The sequence below is a fragment of the Meriones unguiculatus genome, chromosome 16 (assembly GCF_030254825.1).
Source record: "Meriones unguiculatus strain TT.TT164.6M chromosome 16, Bangor_MerUng_6.1, whole genome shotgun sequence".
NCBI lineage: Eukaryota > Metazoa > Chordata > Mammalia > Rodentia > Muridae > Meriones > Meriones unguiculatus.
In genome coordinates, this window is record NC_083363.1 from 45,076,567 (window position 1) to 45,098,632 (window position 22,066).

Sequence of the window (22,066 nt, forward strand, 5' to 3'; positions counted from 1 at the left end):
GCTGCACGCTGTAAAGGGAATGTGGGGCAACGCAAGAAAGTACCCTGCTGTAGACTACACCAAGCAAGTAGCTCGTCCTTTTTTCTCTGTCAGCAGTCCACTGCAGATAAAGGAGCGTGGCCTCTATCTAACCCTTTTTTTCTTCCTTACCGAGTAGAACGCACCATGAACGCTATTAAATATAATTTTAAAATTGTGTCATATTGGTTTCTTTTTGTACAGCAGACAACTAAGTGTGCCTTTGAAGGAAATAATTGAGATATACAGATGGAAAAAAAAAAAAAAAACCTCCATGAGCTGAAAATGACTTCTCTTAACTATGGGCTAAATTCTCTGATTTAGGCAGTGGTTAAGTTTATGCTTATTTTGCACAAATTTCGGAGGTCACAAAGGTTATTTTTAAAAGGTAAGGTGTCTGAGAGTGAAGAAGATGCCTTTGTTCATCCCAGTGAAAACCAGTTAATTGGGGGTAGGGGGCAACAGGAAATTACAGTTAATTGGGGGTGGGGGGCAACAGGAAAACTTACAAATAACATTTTTTTCACAGCCCCTGAAAATCCAGGAAAATGCCAGCCCCAAGCAGCACTTCAATTAGAATCTAGCAAGTGAGGGCTTATTCAAATTTTATGATGACCCACTAGGTACACACACATAAGCTTCACAGTGATGCATGAGGCACCTCACATAATTCTCAGAACAGTAAGGGCCATCTCCAAACCTGGAGAAAAATAGGAAACAGTGTGGCTAGTGAGAGGGACACACAAAAAAAGACACATACACACACACAATGTGACAAAGAAACAGAAAGCCCAGGTAATAATAATTTATCTCTAGCATGCTTTAGTGAATCCTTCCCTTCTTTAGTCCTCAGTATGGAATTGCCTGTGAGTGGCAAGAATGCCACTTCCCATCAGGACAGAAGAGCAGGCTTTTGAAACCCAGGCTTAGAAAATTTCTTAAAGGATGGTCGATTGATCTACTTTAGGATCCAGAAGTCCCCTGCTGCAGATCTCCCGAGCTTGGCGTGAGTGCTTCCAGTTGTGGAATCTATTCTGTTGGTGTGGAAGGTCTAACAGCTGGGGTTAGGCTTTCGTTATATTGAACTAAAAACTGTATCTCTTATCTCTTGGTTCTGATTCTGCTCTGTGAAATGGCCAAGAATATATCTAACACCTTGTGATGAGGTTGAAAAGGTGCTATGCATTGCACAAGCAAATGTGCTAGCCTGTAAGTCAGAAACATTGGTTTGGCAACTGGGTAGCTAGTTTCCTTTCCACACTTTATTTTCTTTACTTTTTGTTCCACTGATAATATGATAAAATTTTGATATTACATTTAAAATCTTGCATTGAATCGAATATAATTATATATCTATATATACATACATACATACATACATACATATATATATATCAAGGATGAGGGCATAGGTGTGATTTAATATATATATATATACAAACATAATATATAAATAAACAAATGCATTACATATAATGCATTTGTATTATTTGTATTATATAATGCATTTGTGTGTACATATATATTATGTTTGTATCTATACAATTATATATTACATATAATTCATTTGTGTGTATGTATATATTATATATTCTCATATATATGTATGTATATATGTGAAATAGGAAGAAAACAGGAAGGGTGTGATGAGACCCTTGGTTATGCTAAATGTCACAAACCCAAGTACTCTCAAAGAAAGGTAGGTAACAGAAGTGTTTTAAACTCCAGGAGAACTGGATTTTAAAAGTTCTTGACAAAGATAAAAAGTAATGGAGGAAACATGTGGCTTGAGACAAAATAGAGTACAAGAAATGTGTGCCATCGAGTGTTTTAGATAGTTACTGATGCCCTCCACCTTCGGGTGTTTCTCTCTTGCATGCATGGCCTGTGTGATCATTAGCCTACGGGGGAAGGGATACCTATCACCTGAGGTTAGGTATAAAACACTGCAGATTCTGACTGGCACATTCTGTCCTCTGCACATGCAGCCAATTGAGCGGCTGAGTGAACTTGCGGTTGGACCCTCTTTCGAGGGTCTTGAAATGACAGCACCTCTTGCGAGGTACTAGACTGTAACCTCACTGGAGTAAGAGTGACGGCAGCCAGCTAAGATGGTCCTGGGTACCAACCACGGAACATGCAAACTTTCCAAGTGTGCATGCCTTAAAGCACTAAATTAAGAACTTGCAACAACAGGTAAGTAACAGAATTCTGACTCATTTTGAACTCTGCTAGACTCACTGTACAGCATAGAAGTATATTTTTTGCAGATGACTCAAAATACAAAGCTCTCATTTTCAAACTTGGCTCTCTTGATGAAACCTGGGTTTACCAAAAAGTCACAAAGTAGGTTTCAGCTTATACGGAGAAGTCTTGTGTTGCCTTAGACTCTTCTGGAAGAAAGGTTGTAGAATCCACTTGTAGTGCAGGCAGGGAACTATATTTCTCGCCAATAAGAATAATTTCTCTTCATCATAGTAGGGAAGCAGCTGAAGCAGAACCCAGAGCTGTTTTGACATAAATCATGTCTGATAATACACAGCGAGCTTGCTCTAGGTTAAAAATCCAGGTAGAACTTCCATCCAGTTAAGACAGAGAATATTTTTTGGCTGTAGAAATGGTTGCTTCATAAAAACAAGTAAAAGAAATGGTGGGCTACGGCCTATGAATATTTGTGTCCCCAAGTCAATGGTATCAGTAGTCTTTTGGGATCTCAACACTAGACAAAGAGCTGTAGGCAGCTAAGGGATGCTGAGAGCAAGGAAAGGACTCTTTTTCCAGGGAAGAGCCCACAGACTGGCTATCTGATCAACCAAGTTTTCAGTCCTGAATCATTTACATACAAGTAACTTTATATGGATTGAGAAGATTGTATTCACATGTATATTCCTAGATAAGTAAATAAATATTTATGCATATACATACATCCCTAGGCACACAAACATATATGTATATATAAACTATTAAGGAAATGGAGGCTATGAATTTGAAAGAGCAAAGGAGTTCATGGGAAAGGTTGGAAGAAGAAAAGAGAGAGAGGAAAATGATATAATTATACCTTAATTTAAAAAAAATATCAGAAAAGGGTGAAGTCTTTGGGAGGTGAATAAACCACTAGAACATCGTCCTCATGAGTGGAATAAAGTCCTTATCAAATAGTCAGACCTAAGAATTGCCTTGCCTTTCCACTGTGGGGAAGTGGCTCTTTTCAGACAAAGGATATGTCAACATGGTGAATTCATGCTTTTAGCCTCCAGAACAATGAGAAATGAGTATTGACTATCCATAAGCTATCAAGCTCATGGTATAGTTGTTATAGCACCACAGTGTTTGAGATGCAACCCTTCTCAGGAATACAGTGCTGTTACCTGGAGTCTGCATCCAGAGACCCTGGACAAGATCTTGCGGAGTCAAAAGCAGTGTCGGAGACACAGAAGAAGAGGAGGGAATATGTATGAATAAAGAATGCAGGCAAGACTAAAAGGCACCTGAGGACAACGGAAACAACCTATACAGGAAGTGATTTTGACTAACAACAGTGAAGGCCTGAAGTATTCTTTGTAGGTTTCTTCATGGTTAGAATAACGGTTAAACTGAAAATGTAATAGAAAGATATGTGGAGTGTAAATTTCCAGACTTTAGTCCAGTCACTCTTACCAAATCCTTTTGTTTTTGTCCTTTATGCAAACCTCCAGCATTACAAACAGCATTTACGGGCATGTGTAAAATCCTCAGTGGAATCACAGGTTAGACACCCATACCAACCAGCTATGTAGAGGCCCTACTAAAAGACTTCCCTAAAAATAAATTACCTCAGAGTTGGTATGATGGTGCATGCCATTAATCATAGTGGATCTCTATGAGATCCAAACCAACCAAGTAGCCATGTTTTAAAACACCAAAAAAAAAAAAAAAAAAATTACCTGTTATCACAGTGCAGAGCTATTATCAGTTATTTTTAGGTAGGGCCAAGCAACACTATCTACGGTAGAATATTATAATCAAGGTCAGCATGAAGCTGGGTCAGCTTTATGGAAAGCCAGGGAAAATATAACCTGCTGTGTAGCAACTGGCATTTTGTAGAAACACCAAAATGTCTGTGGGGGAGTTTGAGATAAACACAAGCAAAAGAAGGCGCTATCTGAAAACTAGTATAAAAAGCAGGGTGACACTGAAGCCCACGCGCATGACACCGTCAAAGGTAAAATGGTGAGATTGTGTAATTTCTACTGCTTGAAAGAAAATATCCCTCTAGGTGCATAGGGGAATACAAGTTTAGGGTATAGTAATTGTTAAAATCATTGTGTTAAAACACGCCCTTTTGTCAGTGTTCTCAGTGATTTCAAATCACTGGTGAGTCTTGGACCCGGACAGAAGTTAAAGAAGAAATAAAGAAAATAAAGAAATAAAGAAAATAAACTCCTTTCAGAAGGATTTGAGGGTTTTGGCACTTTGTGCTGAATATTTGTACTTCTGTGTTTGGTTTTGCATTGCAGGGCCCTGTGCTTGCTAGGTAGGTGTTCACAAGTGTGACACACCTCTGACCCTTCTGCTATTCTCTGAGGTATAGTCCAGCTAGTCACCATCACCAGTTCAAAAGAAGAATTACCAAGGGAAGTAGTTTGAGGAGCGAGGTGCCACAGGGTTGCTCATGGGGTGGGGAGGAAGGCAACTGAGTCAGTTTTCCAGTCGTGGTGGGGATAGTAACATACACTGGCCCTGTGTGAGGACAGATAGACAGTTGAAATCCTCCCTATTGTCATTTTTGATGTCTTGAGATAGGGTCTTGCTATATCTCTCATGCCTAATTGGCAATCTTCCTGCTTCTCCTCGAGCACACAGATTTCAAGCATGCACTCATTCCTAGCATCTAACTTATGTTTTTTTCCCCCCATGTTTCCTTTACCCATTTTTGAAAGTCAAGAAACTAGGGTACTTGTATTTTCTGTCTCATGGAAAGTCTCTAACAGAAGATAGTGGAGGAGAACCCCTGCCCCCTTCTGTATATGGCTCTTGCATTAAACCCAAACCCAAACCAAGGGAAACTATATTCCTTGACAGAGATGTCTACATGCCCATATTCCTCATTGCTGCTCTGTTCATGATAGTTAGGCAATGGAATTAGCCTAGATTCGACTGGTGAATAGATAGTGGGCACATGGCACAAACACACAGAGGTATTTTATACAGGTATAAAAAAGAGTAAAATGATGACGTTTGCAAAGGAATAGATAGAATTGGAAAAGATGCTGAAGGAGGTAATTTGAGACCAGAAGGACAAACACCATTCTTCTCTCTCATATGTGGGTCCCAGCTTCAGCGGTTTATACTTCTGCATTTAAGCTGGAGGGACTGTGCAGTCAGGAAAGCGAGAAAGGAGTCAAGGGACAAGGGAAGCATTAAAGGAGGAAGAGCTTAAATGACAGGGTCTATGAAGGTAGAGGGTAGGGAATAGCATATGTGAAAACTTTAAATAAAGATGGAGCAGGAGAATGGGGAAAGGGTGGGAGTGGAACAGAGGAATAACAAGAACAAAGAATGTATGAAAAGGCCATATGGAAACCTCCTACTTTATATGCTAACTAAAAAAGTAGTATTAAAAAAAAAAGAGCTTTGAACACAAGTACACTACACGGGTGGAAAGCGCTGCTTTCCTTTTAAACTAAGATCTCAATGTCATGTTAAGGACACCTTTCTGTGAGTTGTTGGCTAGACATGTCCCAGAACCTCTGAAGACAACACAGGCTATTGCCAATGATTGCTCTTATCTACCTTCCAGAATTAGATGGTAAGATCCTACTGCCCAACACGCCACACACTTTGGTCAGAGGACAGAGAAATGAAGCCGGAAGCTCCCTCCCTGATGGCTAGTGTTCACAGTGCTGCAGGCTGATGGAGGAGAACATTCATCAACAAGTTTACCCAGATAAGGGCCATGAGTGCTGTAAAGCCAACTTGCTTGCATGGTGTGCTTACTGGTGCCATAATTTTTTTCGGTGGTGGTGGTGGTGGAAACGGCAGCGGGGGTGGGGTGAGGTGGGGTTGGGGGGGAGGTAGTTCTTGGTAACTAATTGCTTTCTGATTGGAACTGAGGACCATACGATAGGAAGGAATACATGCCTGGTATTGTAAGCCAAGGTCAAAACCCTATGGTTGTGAAGGTCATAGTCCTTATATAGGTGGGAACCTACTATTGTTTTAACTAAATATTTGTGTTTGTAACCTTCAACTATTAACCTTGGGCATTAACCTTGTTAATTCTCTCTCTCTCTTTCCCTGGGTGATGTTTAATGCTGAAACTTGTAGCTGGTCATTGTACCGAGAATAAGAGAATATGTGTTCAGATATAAATGGGAGCATCTATATTATCTTCTCCAATACCTAGGGAATAATGCAGAGGAAGGACTGGAAAGAATATAAGGGATGGATGATGGGGAGCAATTCTGTAAAATAACCCCTCTAGATAGGACATAGCCACTGCAATCATGAATCCAGAGCAGCTACGCATTTCCATATAGGTTCTGTACATGACTGAGCTCTTCAACATTCTACCATGGACAGGGGCACCACCAAGAAATCCCATTCCCTTCCTGGCAATTAATGATTGCCAGGGGAGAGGATAGCATTTTCTTCAGTTTTATATACCACTGAGCTGCCAGATCTCAACCAAATTAACTCCTATCCATGCTATGCAAGCAATCTTATACATACTCAGTGGTAAAAAAAAAAAAAAGGTAGCAAAGGGAGTACTTTGGCAGAAAAACATATTTAGAAGGAGAAGGAGGGGGTTAGATAGTGTAATGGGAGGTAAATATAACTATAACATAGTGTTTATATATATGACAATTCTAAAACTTGATTAAGAAGACTAGACGTTTACATGAACAGAATATACATGGGCAGAAAACTTACTATACAATATGTCCAGCATCATTTCCCTCACATGAAGGTAAAAATATTTTCTTGACTAAATCAGAAGTTTCCATGTGTTGCTTTTCCAATATCCATTCCTTAGAGCTTAACCTTCAACTAGATCCAGTTAGCTCCCTTCTCATTGATCATGTGCCTTAGGAAAGCCTGATCTTTTTTTTCTAATTTAATTTTATTTTTAATTACACTTTCTTTACTTTGTATCCCCCCTCTACTTCCCTCCCTCCTTCCCTCCCAACCCTTCCCTTCCTCTCCCTTCTCTACACATGTCCCTCCCAAAGTCCACTGGTAGGGGAGGGTTTCTTTTTCTTCCTCTTGATCCTAGTGTGTTAGGTCTCATCAGGAGTGGCTGCATTGTCATCCTCTGTGGCCTGGTAAGGCTGCTCCCCTCTCAGGAGGGGTGATCAAAGAGCAGGCCAATCAGTTCATGTCAGAAGCAGTCCCTGTTCCCATTACTACGGAACCCACTTGGACACTGAACTGCCATGGGCTACATCTGTGCAGGGGTTCTAGGTTATCTCCATGCATGGTCCTGGCTGGAGTATGAGTCTCAGGAAAGAGCCCTGTGCTCAAATTTTTTGGTTCTGTTGCTCTCCTTGTGGACTTCCTGTCCTCTCCAGATCTTACTATTATTTCCCATATTTTCATAAGATTCTCTGCATTCTGCCCAAAGTTTAGCCATAAGTCTCAACATCTGCTTTGATAGTCTGCAGGGCAGAGCTGGAAAGCCTGATCTTAAATCAAGCTTCGGACTCATGGTTGCCAGTAATGGCCCCACTCTCCAGAACAGTAAAAAAATTTACAAAATAAGATGCAAATGGATAGATACGTTGTAGCACTTTTTAAAAGAAGAAACACAGGCATAAGGTAGCTTTTTCTTTTCTGTCTTTGCTTGGAACTCCCTTGCCCATTTTGCTTCTGTCCTGAAGAAGTGAACACATATTAATGACACAGCCACAGGGTGGGAGAGAACCATCCGAAGCAGTCACAGGGAGGGTGAGGTCTAGACATTGATATTGCAACACGTTCAGACAAAAGGGTTCAAACGAAGGCTTTGAAGTGTACAGTGGGCTGTAGCCCCCTCCCTCAATGACAAAGAGCTGTGTCCACCACTGAAGCAAGCTGTGGAATCTGAAATCCGAGATCAATGGAAACCTAATCTCTGGCTCGCCTGTCTGCCATGAGTTTGCTTCCCACTGGGACTGAGTACTCTGAAGCTCCATCTAAACACTTGGCTTCCACAGCCTCATCCTTCCAGCAGGGAGTTCAGTGCTGTGTGGGTTTTAAAGGCATGCAGACAGATGTCCCTCCACCATTCTCAATGCTGTTTTTTGCTTTGCCCTCGGAATGGGGGCGGGGGGGCATCAACCACTCAGGGTACATGAATTAGGAAGTTTGGGTAACATAAAAGAAGCTGTAGAGTCCCCAGCCTGCAAACGTACGTGTGGCCAGCAGAGGTTCCTGTTATACAAGAAGGAAATCTTCCAAAGGAAAGCGTTCTGGCAGACATCTGACACTGGACTGTTGATTCAGCAGCAGCTTAAATACGCTGCCTTCACTGAGCCTCTGGGGAGCTTTTGGAAGTCAGCCCTGGATATCAGTCTCATAGATCATTAAAATACATTATATTAATAAACTAAATTCAAACAAAGACTTAGCCCTAACAGAAACCCAAGAAATATGAAAAATCAAGGAAATACAACTTCTTCAAAAATTAATAGTGCTCCTGTAATGGATTCCAATAGAAGAGAAGTAGATAAAATCCCAAAGAATTAAAAAGTATGATTATAATGATGCTCAACCTAATAAAAAAGGATTTGAATAAACTGTTAAATTAATTCAAAGATAGCATAAATAAACAGCTGAATAAAGCAAGGAAGATGATGCAGGATGTAAAAGAGGGTTTAAATAAAGAGATAGACACACTGAAAAAATTAAAGATTTTTGGAACAAATATCTCAACAAGTTAAACAACTCAGTAGAAGGCCACATCAACAGAGCAGATGAATCAGGGGACAAAATACCACGGCCTGAAGATAAGGCAGATGAAATAGGAAAATTCATGCAATATTAAAAAAGAAAGAAAATATGAATAGAACATACAAGGTTCTTGGACACCATGAGAAGTCAAAGGTTACCAAGCATGAACCACGAAGAAGTGGAAGCTAAAGCCATGTGAAACATATTTAGTAATACTGAGAAAATTGTCTCACATCTTTTTAAAGAGATGGTTGTCCACGCCCTAGGAGGCATTTAGAACATCGAGTGGATGGAAGCAGAAAAGAAATGTCTCACAGCATATCATATCTAAGGCCCTTAGTACGCAGAGCAGAAACCGTTGCAGCAGAGGTGTCTAGTCAAACACGATGTAAAAACATCACATCAGTGGCGGGTTTCTCAACAGAAACTCTGAGATCCAGGGGGACAAAGAACGGCATATCCAGCATTGAAAGAGAACAACTGCTAACCCAGACTGTTGTATCCAGCAATGCTGTCCTTGAAGAAAAACAAAACAACCTTTCCATGATAAACACAAACTATAGGTGGCATCACAGTAGGCAGCAATCTACCAAGAGGATATAATAATTCAAATAATACATGTCCTGGACATCAGGACAAACCAGTTTTAGAAAACAAATGCCATTGAGCATAAAGGCCCTAATCAACTTTAACAAATTAATAATGAACAATACTGATACTGCACTCTGGTTAACAGATATTTCAGATTTAAAATATCAACAAAGAGAGAGAATCTTCTCCACCAAAGATTCCTCTAATAGGTTATCCAATTCCAGGTGGTCGGCACTAAACCCATGTCCATATAAGCAATGTTAAATGGACTCAGCAGGCTGTATTTACACACACACACACAAACACACGTACCTTAAACATATAACAATCAGAAAGATGAAGAGGTCATCAATTTGAGAAGGAGTGAGGAACATGAGGGAGAGAGTTGGAGGTGAAGAGGGGAAAACTGAGAAATAATGTAACTACAGTACTTAGGTATTACATTCTCAGAACCCTAAAACCAACAAAGGAATATCAGAAATGATGTTATAGGTCATGAGACACCTACAGGACATTTACATCTCCAGAACAGTCTACCTCAAAGGTGCAGACAAACATTTTCTCATCAGTTTTTAGAACCTGCACCAATATATACCATCCAGTAACTTTATTTTTCCAGTTTTCTTGTATTTAATGCCATAAAGCAAGTCTACAGATAATAAAACTGAAAAACAAGAAGTTGTTTATTCTATCTAATCACAAGAGATAATCTAGAAATTAACTGCAAGTGAAACAGCAGAAAATAGAAGAACATAAAGAGGTTGAACATTACATTGATGTTTAGTGGGCCATCAAATAAATCAGAAGGGAAAAAGTTTAAAGTCTTGGAGTCAAATGAAAATGAAAACGCTTTTTTTTTTTTTTTCAGAACCTGAGACACAATGGAAGTGGCCCTGAGAGGGAAAAGTGTAGCTATAAACATATTAAAAAAAATCAAAGAGATCTTCAACAGATAACCTATTATGTATCTCAAGGAGAACAAAACAAAACAAAACAAACAAACAAACAAAAAACCTGAATTCTGGATTAGCAGAAAAAGAAATAATAAGGATAATGTGAGGCTGTGCCTTCACACCCCATCCCAACCAGAGCAAACAGCAAGCAGCGCCAGGGGCATTAAAAACACTGCATCCTTGAGAACAGCTAGAAGGTAAAGTATTTCCAGGAAAGGTTACTACCGTCTGTCCTATGGGATAAAAAAATATTCAGGGTGGAAAATAGAGGCTGAAAGCTCATCTGTGAAGAGAAAGTCCAGCAGGGAGCTTCTCTGACTGCCTCAACTGCCCCATTTGCATTCTGCTGGATGTTTGTAAGCCCCTGATTTAATAAAGTTATTTTTGTTTGTTCACTAGTCAGAATACCTCAGTCATCTCTACCGGGTGTTGTAAACTGATTTGATAACGTTTGCCATCTATTTGCTGCTCCTATTTATCTGCTACTTGCTGTTCTTTTTTTTTTTCTTTTGTTTGCTGCTTAATAAACCCATTCATTCAAAACTGCAAGCACAGCTATATATTATATTATCGTATATTAGACTCTGTACAGAACAAATATTTTCTCCCATTTGCATAATCTAGATTCAATAACATAGATATATAAAACCAGAAGAACCGAGACAAAAAGATTAGTAGCAATTGAAGGTGGCAGGGAAAGTATAGATAAGCTATGTAAATTACACGCTACACTTGAAATGAAAATTTCTTTGTTTTAAAGAATTATTTATTTATTTATTTATTTAGCATGTAAGGCATGCCTTTGATCCCAGTTTGAAGGATGCATAGGCAGGTGGATCTCTATGAGTTCCAGGCAAGCCAGTGAGACAGTAAAACCCATTTCAAAAGAATAATTAGTTAATTAACTAATTAATTAAATGCGTGTGTATTTATATTTATGTATTTGCCCGATTTGCATGCAGCACCCATGAAGCTAGAAAAGGGGATCAGATCCCCTGGAACTGGAGTTAGTGGTGATTATGGGCCTCCACGTGGATACTGGGAACTGAACCCAGGTCTTCTGTAAGTGCTCTTAATCAATGGGCCTTTTCTCCAGTGCAACCCTCCCTCACTGCCTCCATCTTTTGGGATAGGGTCTCTAGGCTGGTCTCTAACATGTTAGATAGCTGAGGCTAGCCTTGGAAATCCATTTGCCCTGCTGCCTTTGCAGAAGAGGAACACCATACCAGTTAAGGAAAATTTCTCACCCAACCCATCACTTTGTACAACAAATTTACACACACATGATTTTTTTTTTAAAGAAAGAAAGGCAACAAAAATTTCTGACTCTGAACTCCTTTATAATGTTATTATATATAAATCACGTCATTGTTTAAAGAATTCTGTTATGCTTGATTTGTGCCCACAACCAAATGCATCTGTGATTGTGCATTATTTGCTAAAGGGATAGGAACATGAAGAAAGGAAGGAGACATATCAATAGTGGAAGGAACAAAGGGACAATACGCAAGGGAATCCAAGATTTGGAAGATATTCAACATTTTCAGTTTACAGAGATTCTGCTCAAGGGACCCCTTCTTATGCCCTGTACTTAGACAGTGACCATCTTTCACAAACATCTGGATATCAATAGTATTCTTGAGTATTGCACAGCAGGATAGTATTTTCCCCTTAAGCAGAAGCAATGCTGAACTGGCTAAAACACGCATGCTGGTTCATACTTGTGGCTTTGAGGAAGAGGAGATGGAGCAAGATAAGATGACTTATTGTCATGGGCAATCTGGACGGAATAAAAGTAGAAGAATGAGAACAAGGTTGGAAAGAGAAAAGAATGCCCAGATTATCTATCTGAAGTCAACCTTAGCTATGTGTGGACAGGTAAACTGTGAAGTTGGGTTGCCTGGGCACATTCAGCTGTGCATTTCCTTATACCCATTAGGTCTCAGACTAGTCTCTTGTTTTTAAGTCTTCATTTTCTCCTTTAGGGAATTGTGATAGTAATTGTATAGCTACTTCATAATAAGGGAATGCTACTTATTTATAAAGATAAAGCCTTTAGAACAATATATGCCACAAGGGTTTCAATAGAAGTTACCTCTATTGTTATAATCCTTATGTTCTCATGATAAAAATATAATCTCTTTGCTACCTGAATTCTAAAATTATTCAGAGACACAAATGGTATGAAACTACCAGTGGAGCATTTCACCCAGTCATTATAGGGCTGAATAGATTAAAAGATGCCATTCGGGTAACCGTGCTACCATATTGGTAACTGTGATTAAAATATATGTTATGAGAATACAACTGTAGTACTTAGAACTGATTTTCTTTTTCCCGCCATTTGTACATTTCTAGCTTCAACGTCTGTCAGTTACTTGCTTGCCACTCACTTGATACCCATGAGTCTGAGACTGGGAGACTACTGTGAGTGTCTTCCTTCCTTCCTTCCTTCCTTCCTTCCTTCCTTCCTTCCTTCCTTCCTTCCTTCTTCCCTTCCTTCCTTCCTTCCTTCCTTCCTTCCTTCCTTCCTTCCTTCCTTCCTTCTTTCCCCCCTCTCTCCTTCCTTCCTCCCTTATTTCCTTCTTCCTTCTTTTCTTTTTTTCCCCCCATTTTTAAAAAGACAGACTTTCTTTGTTCAGCCCTGGTTGCCCTGGAACTCACTCTGTAGACCAGGCTGGACTCAAACTCAGAGTTCTGCCTGCCTCTGTCTCTTAAGTCTGAGATTAAAAGTGTGTGTCATCAATGCCCAGAGTGATTTTCTTAGCATATCACATTAATTTTCTTAAGACCACAACAAAGAAAAACAAGTGGGTATTTAATAAGCTCATGTACAAGTCGTTATCCATATGCTAGATTCATCAGGAACTGTTAACAGTTAGAGACTGACTCTGACCTTTTTTTTTTCATTTATAGCTGATATTCAGAAAAAGATGATTTTTTAAAAGGTCAGGACCAGATGGTTTTAGTGCAGAATTCTACTAGACCTTCAAAGAAGAGCTAATACCAACACACCTCAAATTATTCCACATAATAGAAACAGAAGGAACACTGCCAAATTCAATTTATGAGGCCACAGTCATCCTGATACCTAAATCACACATAGACTCAACCAAGAAAGAAAATTTTAGACCAATCTCCCTTATGGACATTGATGCAAAAAATACTCAATAAAATACTGGCAAACCTAATCTAAGAAAACATCGAAAACATCATCCACCATGATCAAGTAGGCTTCATCCCAGGGATGCAGGGATGGTTCAACATAGGAAAATCCATCAATGTAATCCACCATATAAACAAATTGGTGAAGAAAAACCACATGATTATCTCATTAGATGCAGAAAAAGCCTTTGAAAAAAAATCCAACACCCCTTCATGATAAAAGTCTTGGAGAGATCAGGGATACAAGGCATATACCTAAACAAAATAAAAGCAATATATAGCAAGCCAATAGCCAACACCAAGTTAAATAGGGAGAAAAAGTAATTTCACTAAAATCAGAGACAAGACAGGGCTGTCCATTCTCTCTGCATCTATTCAAAATAGTACTTGAATGATATTTTTAAAAATGTAATTTTTAGTCATTAACTCACAGGCATGTCTGGATTTTCATTATTCTTCTATTCATGCACACTCCTTCAGGATGCTAATGGGCAACAAAATGTAAAGGAGCAGCTGAAAAGAGCTCCAGAAGTGAACAAATGAACAGACTTGGGATAATAGAGTATGTTGCAGTATTGTGATGTATTATATTCTATGATCAACAAGTAGATTTTAGACATACTCATAACCTGGAGAGACACTGAAGATTATATATATACATACATACATATATATATACATACATACATATATATGTATATATATACATGTATATACATGTAATTGAAGGCCACATTTACTTGATAACTACTTCACTTTTTTTCTATGAAAAATATACTTCAAAATTTCCACGACCCAATTTCAAGCTAAATCGTAAATAAAGACTCTTGGCTATTGGATTAAATGAGGAGTCAGGAACAACCATCTCCTGCCAGCGAGGAGCCCTCAAAGCCACTTCAACAGGGCAGCAATCAGTTCTGTCCTCACTTGGGGAGTTCAGAATCAATTGAGAGGGGGCTCAGCCAGGGAAAAGTAATTATATTCTGAGCAAACAGAATTGCACTTGAATGAAATGATCTAGAAAGTGTATGACATGACACCTTTCCAATCTATGATTTGGTGAAAAATAGGACTTTTTATTTTTATTTTTTAATAGCTGACTTCTGAGATACCTTTGGAGGAACAGAAAACGCTAAGATTGGTAGTTCCAATTCTCCTGAGTCTTTGAAATTCTCATTCCTTCTGGCCAAACAGTACAACTAGAATTCACTTTCTACGTGCAAAGTCCAGTTTCTTTGAATTTTATAATTAAATGTGCTCAGCCAATGTCCTCACAGTAAGGAGACAAGTAAAGGTTTTTGAATCCCACATCATCAGAAAAAGGTTCCATTGCAATGTGTGATAATTATATATTTAGTACAGTGTGAACCCAGGGTCAAGGTAGAAGACAGGGGCACCCTCATCCTGCCAAGGAACCTGTTATATAAGCAGAAGTTCTGCCAGGTGCTGAACGGTGTTTGCCTTTTCTAATTCATGTGTTGAAATCCTTACACCAATTACTTCTAAATGCTACTGCATTCAGAGGCAGGGTATTTTAAAGAAGTGACTGATTAAGTTAAAATGAAGTTATTAACGCGAGTCTAAATCAAATATGATTTATGTTTCACACGAAGGAAAAAACTAGACACAGATAGGTAGATAGAAAAGATTATGCAAAGACAGAAAGACCACGAAGAAAATGCTCTTAGTGTGAATCACCTTTGCTAACCTCTTGGGCTGTGACTTGTAGCCCCACATAGTAAGAGAATTTGTGTTGTTTAAACTCCCTGGTGTGTGGTACTTTTTTAATGACAACCCAAAGAACTTAGTTTGTATTTGCAGCTGTTAAGCATTCTCGGAGGATCTATGTATGCAACGAGAGAGGACTGCTCCACAGAAGAGACCAGATACTCCTTTCACTTCTCTGAAAGGATCATCTGGAAGTGAAAAATTTGGTACCCAACCATGCAAGGCCTGTTAGAGTAGGAGGAAGGGAGAGACAATACGTGGAAGGGATTTTTTTTTTTTTTAATGTACCAAAAAGTCCTCCTTGGATTTCTTCTTACAAAAGCTTTGCCTATTCTTTGTAAAAGGTACAAAGAAATACAGGTGAAGAAAATGTAGAAACAATACATTTGTGCTCTCATTTGTTTTCCAGACTTTTTTCATATGAACACATAAATCTGTGTTCATAGTACATAATACACATGTAAATGTACATAGTTGCAAAAGTTATGATACGGTCTTGCTGTGTAGGCCAGACTGTCCTTGACCTCATAATCTCCTGCCTCAGCTTCCTAAGTGTTCAGATTATAAGCAAGCATCATGACATCTGGCCTGCAATCTCCCTTTCACACCCATAAAAATCATTTCCAACATCTGATACTGCTTCATGCATCACTTGTATTCTAGAGATGGTACTGGTAGGTGGATGTGTCTAATGTTTGGCAAACTACCATATGGAAAGGATGTATCTGTTTTTATTAGTGAGTCTATTTCAAGTGCAACAGAAAGCCCGTTACCAGTAACTGTAGCCTTATCTGTCCAAAGGCTCTCAGATTTTCCTCCTCCGGAGCAAAGTATGGGCACTAGAGGTCACTGAAAATCTGTGCCAGTGGTGACTCAAGATGCTGCAAGTGACTTAATGGTGAGCGTACAACACTGGAGGACAAGGCACTCCCCAGCTTAGCAGAGCAACAGGTGAAAGCAAAGCGTGGCAGGATCAGCGTGTCCTTGCCACTCAGATGAGAGGAATAATCTCTGCCAGGTAGGGACACATCAGGTCAGCATCTAGAGGTCTATTTGGAGAACATGACACAGGAGCGGAAGAACATGACACAGGAGAAGGAAGAAGTGTGAAGGGAGGATTTGTATTGCTCACTTGAGAGTGGAAGGGAGGTCCCTGAGGATCTCTGAGGAAGCTGGAAGGGGCTAGCAGTCCGAGGTTCCAGGGATTCACTACAGGGAGCTGTGATCACTGTATCCGTGACCCCTGGTTGCTCATCTTATCCCCCTGAGCTTTGAGGGCCTGGGAAAACACAGGTTATGTTAGGGAATGAGAGCGTAAGGCCTGGTGGCCTCTGCAGTTTGTATGCATTAATGGAAGATGCTATTTGATTCTGGTTCTTTGCCCAGTGAGAGGAATCCCAAGGGGGGCACACTTAAAAGGAAAACTAAGCTAATTTTTAAATGAAAAAAGTATTTCATAAACATGAAAATTATGTGTCACTCAATAAAATGTTGGCAAGAAACCATCTGCCACGTGAGATGATAAAGAAAACAGGTTAATTCCTCTCGGGAGGGAATTTCATTCATCATCACAAGGCTGCAGAGCTTTGCACAGGAGAACACGACAGGCAACAGTCTGAGGCTGTGGTGGACGGATTGTGGGAGAAGGGAGAACAGTTTCCTTGTGGCTTGAAGGGTGTCATCTCTCATATTTCTCACAAAGTGCCTGCTAGTCTTTCTACTTTGAGTCTTGGCTGGCCAGACACAACACACATACCACCAAGGAGATCATGGTGATCTTGAAACAAATGAAGTGCAGATAAGAGAGGATTAACAAAATGGTTCTTTTCTTTCTCTCCCTCTCTCCTTTTTTTTCTTTCCCTCTCCATTTCTCTCTCTTTCTTCCCTTCCTTCCTTCCTTCCTCCTTCCTTCCTTCCTTCCTTCCTTCCTTCCTTCCTTCCTTCCTTCCTTCCTTCCTTTCTTTCTTTCTTTCTTTCTTTCTTTCTTTCTTTCTTTCTTTCTTTCTTTCTTTCTTCCACGTGGCAGCAGTCATGGAACCCAGGGTCTTCACATGATAACCCTAATGCTGTTCTGTATTTTCAGGCCCCTGCCTTCTCTGAGACAGAGTTAGCTGCCCAAGTTGCTTCTCAAAACTAACTTATGTTCTGTGTATTCACCTGGGGCAATGAATAAGTTTTCAACAAGAATAAACAATTCCTTTCCCTGGAATGCTTCTCCATACCTTCAATGGCACCACAGAGAATGAATCATTTCATAATGGCACGGCGGCCTCTCAGGTTCAAAATAGTTATGAGAACCAGGCTTACCGTCTATCACTGGCTTTGGCTGTGAACTCTTGAGGCGCAGTGAGGGCCGGAAGCGGGTTCGGTCGTTGAAACTCCAGCTCTTCTGCACTTTGGTGGGGCTGCCCTCAGCAGTGATGTCTGTGCTCGGAGACCTCCTGTCACCTACGGATGCTTGTCTGCTCTTAATGCTCTGTCCTCGGGGGCTAGCCATGCGCACTCGCTCCTTAAAACTCAGCTTCTGACTGTGGAGAACAAAGCCATGATTATTCCATCTCAACAACCTCCTTGCATTCCACGTGGAATGATAAGATGAAACAGTATAAGGCCATTTACATAGATAGGCGAGAGCGTGTTCAGCAAGTAGGAGCGTGGAAATAGATTTTTCCGTATTGAAAAAAATGAACTTTATTCAGTCATGGTGTTTGTATTCATTTGAGATCTGTCTCACTCTTATGATTATGTGCATGCTTCTTGGATTTATTCAGGAAGGAAAACAAAATCCAGGTACAGCACTGTGTACCCAATTTCACTGAAGATAACCTAGGATGAGTTGGAATTCATTTAACAATTGTTGGGCGATTGTAGCTTTCCTTTCCATTGTTACATTTTTGCTTTTTTTTTTTTTGTTTTGTTTTTTTTAAAGTTCTTTTTGTTTCTTTGTTTGGGAGATCTTTCTTTGTCATCCCTAAGCACCTCTACAGGTAAACAGGGATGATGATGACATATGTACCTACATTCAGCATGCATTGTGTATTCCAGGCAAGATTATGAAATCCATAAATTCATGCAATCTCAAAGCAATCGACAGCACACATATACTAAATGCATGACACTTGACATTACATTCTTCATTCTTGGCAACAGAAACTACACAGGGCGGGACAGCCTCAACATATAATGAATGAGATGATTGACAGAAAGAGATGCGGTGTTCACTGGAACAATTTCCTGCTATGAAACGAGCTATTGATTTGCTGTGGCAGCTACTGGTAAAAATCACATTTGTTTAAATGTTCTGTTCTCTGAGGCTAGGTCGGATCAAGCTGCCATGGAATGACCAAGATCCGAAATGCATCTTCAGCCTCTCATGGTTATGATGTGTGTCTTGGGTGATGTGCTAGGAGGAGCAGGTTAGGAATTATGGAGACATATGCTGCGGAGGTCTCTGGCTCGTGTGAAGAGAAGACTAATGTCACTAAGGGGTTTTACAGGAATCAAGTGAACTGTGGAGAGTGTTATATGCTTCAACTTTGTTTTCTTGCTTCTTTTATAAATGGCAGCGCTGTTCGTGAGAAAGCCACATACTGTTATCAATGTGAAGGGCCCAGTGCTCCTCAGGGACTGAAGCAACAATGGGGCAATGGATCTGAGGCTGAGTTGCTTAGCACAGCTCTTGAGAGTCATGCTGCAGCCTTTGTGGGGGATGAAGGCAGCGTGCTTATGGATAAGGACTGTCTGAGACCAAGTGAAGGCCTTGTCTTTTCCACTTACCGCAGTGTCCACTGTCCCCAGCTGCAGCATGCCAACAGCAAATGTGTTTAGTGGATATGTGTTTGGCAGCTAACAAGAGATAGTCACATTTGTTTTCCCATGCCTAGCCGCTTAGCATCTGCTACTCTAAAGAGGTACCATGATTGTTGTGAATTTGTTTACATGAAAACAAATCAAATCATGGACAATGGTGGTCAGAGAGACTGGTTAACACTAAAGGAGTTGACCATGCAGCTGACATCTCCTGTCCCCAAGGCAGACACAGCCACTTCCAGCACAACTAGCTGAAGGCACATGCAGGCTGGGCAGTTTTGTTGTGGGGTCACGTGAATTCAAGAGTTCTGTACAACAGCCCCATCAATCACAGCGGTTATCTATACTTGACAAACGTATGATTAAATGATAGATTACATTAAACAACAGCAACAGAAAACATCTTAAGACCACATATTTTTATGCTCAGACCAGGTTCTCCATCATATCATCCCAAACCCTTAAATTATTTACAGAAATCTGTCCGAGATAGATAAAAATGTCTACTTTCATTTAAAAAGTTTTTAACTATAAAAATTTCCAATCTTTAAAAAAATTCAGTGCATTTGTACCATAATTTAAATTTATGATGATCTAGTTCTGGAAACATATGCTCACTACTGCACTTTTATTTCAATAAGTGGCTGGTTCGAGTAGACACAGCTACCACTCCACATGTCCTTACTGTGTTTGATCTTGTCTCTTACCTTTCTGGAATTAATGCTAATTACATAGAAGGTTGAGTTTGGAAGCTGGAAAGCTATATCTCTTTCCTGTCCCAACTAAATGAACAAGAAACTGGTAAAAAAAAAAATCACAAAACAATTAATATAAATGCTATTTTATTCTTTTGCAGGAATTAACAATTTAAAAAAGGTAGAAAATTTCTAAAATAAAACAACATCAAATTTCCTATGATTTATTTGTGATGACAAAAAGTTTAAAAATTGTGCCTATAAAATATATTTATGTTAACTCTACAATGAAAGGTAGAGAAACATTTTCTAAATATAAGCAGATTAAAATTGATAGGTTAATTCCAGGTATCATTTCCTTTTTGGTTTTCTTTAAATTTGTTTTATTTTATTTTGTGTTATGGGTGCTTTGTCTGTCTGTCTGTGCACCCTGTGCATGCCTCAAGCTCAGAGACCAGAAAAGAACATCAGATCCCCTGGAAATGGAGTTACAAATAGTTGTGAGCCGCCATGTGGTACTAGGAATACCGAGGAAGAGCAGCCAATGCTCTTAACTGCTGAGCCATCTCTCCAGCCCCATTCCTTTGGCTTTTCTAAACTTCAGAAAGATTTGCTAATGTCTAACATTAAAAAAAAAAATCTAAGCTATGCATGGTAGCTCTTGCTTTTAATCCCAGGACTTGGGAGGCAGAGACAGGTATACCTCTATGAAGTCAAGGCTAGCCCATTTACAAAGAAAGTTTCAGACCAGGCTAGGTTACCCAGGGTAACCTTGTCTCAAAGACCAAAGAGAAAACTAGACTAAAGCAAACCATACTAAACCCAACCAAAACAAAAAATCTAAATTAAATTCAACAAATTACATAGTGAAATAGAGAAAATGTGATGTTTTCTTTTCTCTTTTGACATAATAGTATGAAAGTTTAGAACAGCATCCTAACCAGAACGAGTTTTTCCCAAGGAAAAGTTTTGTTTGAGTGCCTTCTAATGGAAAATTTTCTCTTATTGGTTGTTCTACTTCATTTCCCCTTCAGAAATCAACAAAACATCTTGATTAAAAGTCTAGTAAACTGATTAGGTGGCTGTTTTTGAAAACACAGATCAATTAAAATTATAGACACTTCACTGGCACATAAAAATTTCCATTACTTTCTTGGTTTTTGTTGACATTTATAACTATGACTTTTGAGGAAGACTTTTCTGTCACAGCGTGTTTAGGAAGCATGCCAAGGATGATCCCCAGGAGAACAAGAAAGTCTCTCTCTGGAGAAAGTAACCAAAAGGTCACGATGGTCATTGATTGGAGCGTCTCCGTACGCAATCCCGTGTTCCCAGCTGAGCACCATGCTCAAGGGAGCCCGCACAACCTCTTTGCAAGGGAATTCATCCTTCTCTAGAACCGGATGTCCAAATCACTCTGATGGCCCAGCATGCACTCGGCTGTTAGATGCTCCCTGCCAAGGAATCTCGTGGCATCATAACTCCGCAGCGATCCACTAGGGCTACAATGCCGCCGCTACTGTTATACACAATTACAATTAGTGTGTCAGCCTTTCTTAGGATAAGCACCCTATAAACTGTCGCCTCAGGCACAAGATGGCAACCCAGCCACTAACAAACCAGCGCGTGCAACAGCTTAGCAGTTGTCCAGCCACAAGGAGGCGCCAACAGGCTGACTGCCAGTCCTATGCCTGCTTTTTTTTTTTTTTTTTTTTTTTTTTGTCCCAGTGGTAAGAGTATCAAAGCAGGCAACAGGCAACAAGGAAAATTACAAGCGCGCTGAAAACCTCATTCAAGAAGTCCCTAGGAGAGTGAGTCTGTAAACAGGGCCCAGGTGTAGTGGCGGCGTAACCTGGTCATGCGTAACCTGAGGTTAGTTGGCATTCTCAAATCTCATGTCAACAGCTGGGATGCTGGGTACCTCTGCTTCCGTGAGGTGTACATTCTGAAGAACTTCTGCTTATTACTACAGAACTTACTAGGAGTGAGGGAGATAGAGCAGCGCATTACTAAACGTTTCTCCACCAGCACAGTGAGGAGGGCTTTCTTTTTCTAAAGACAAGCCATTTGACTTTACTCTCCCCCGCACCCCAAAATACGAGAAGACAGGGTAGGTAACCAGCGAGTACTCTGCGGTTCAGTTGTGCTGCCCGAGGTACAGCCAGTGTTCTTACGGTTAGGCTGCAACAATTAGAT

At 40.0% G+C, this 22,066-nt stretch overlaps 1 protein-coding gene across 3 annotated transcripts in view; it reads right to left on the reverse strand.

The window, feature by feature from the left end:
• Positions 1-22,066, reverse strand: part of Kcnq5 (potassium voltage-gated channel subfamily Q member 5) — a 563,627-nt gene that overhangs the window by 43,236 nt on the left and 498,325 nt on the right. For 2 of the 3 annotated variants that reach the window (XM_060369738.1, XM_060369737.1), the window contains one exon: positions 17,673-17,893. In XM_060369738.1, the coding sequence (XP_060225721.1) occupies positions 17,673-17,893 (221 nt within the window). Of the gene's footprint in view, positions 1-17,672; positions 17,894-19,142; positions 19,164-22,066 lie in introns of all 3 variants that reach the window. The other variant, XM_060369736.1, reaches the window with a different exon arrangement.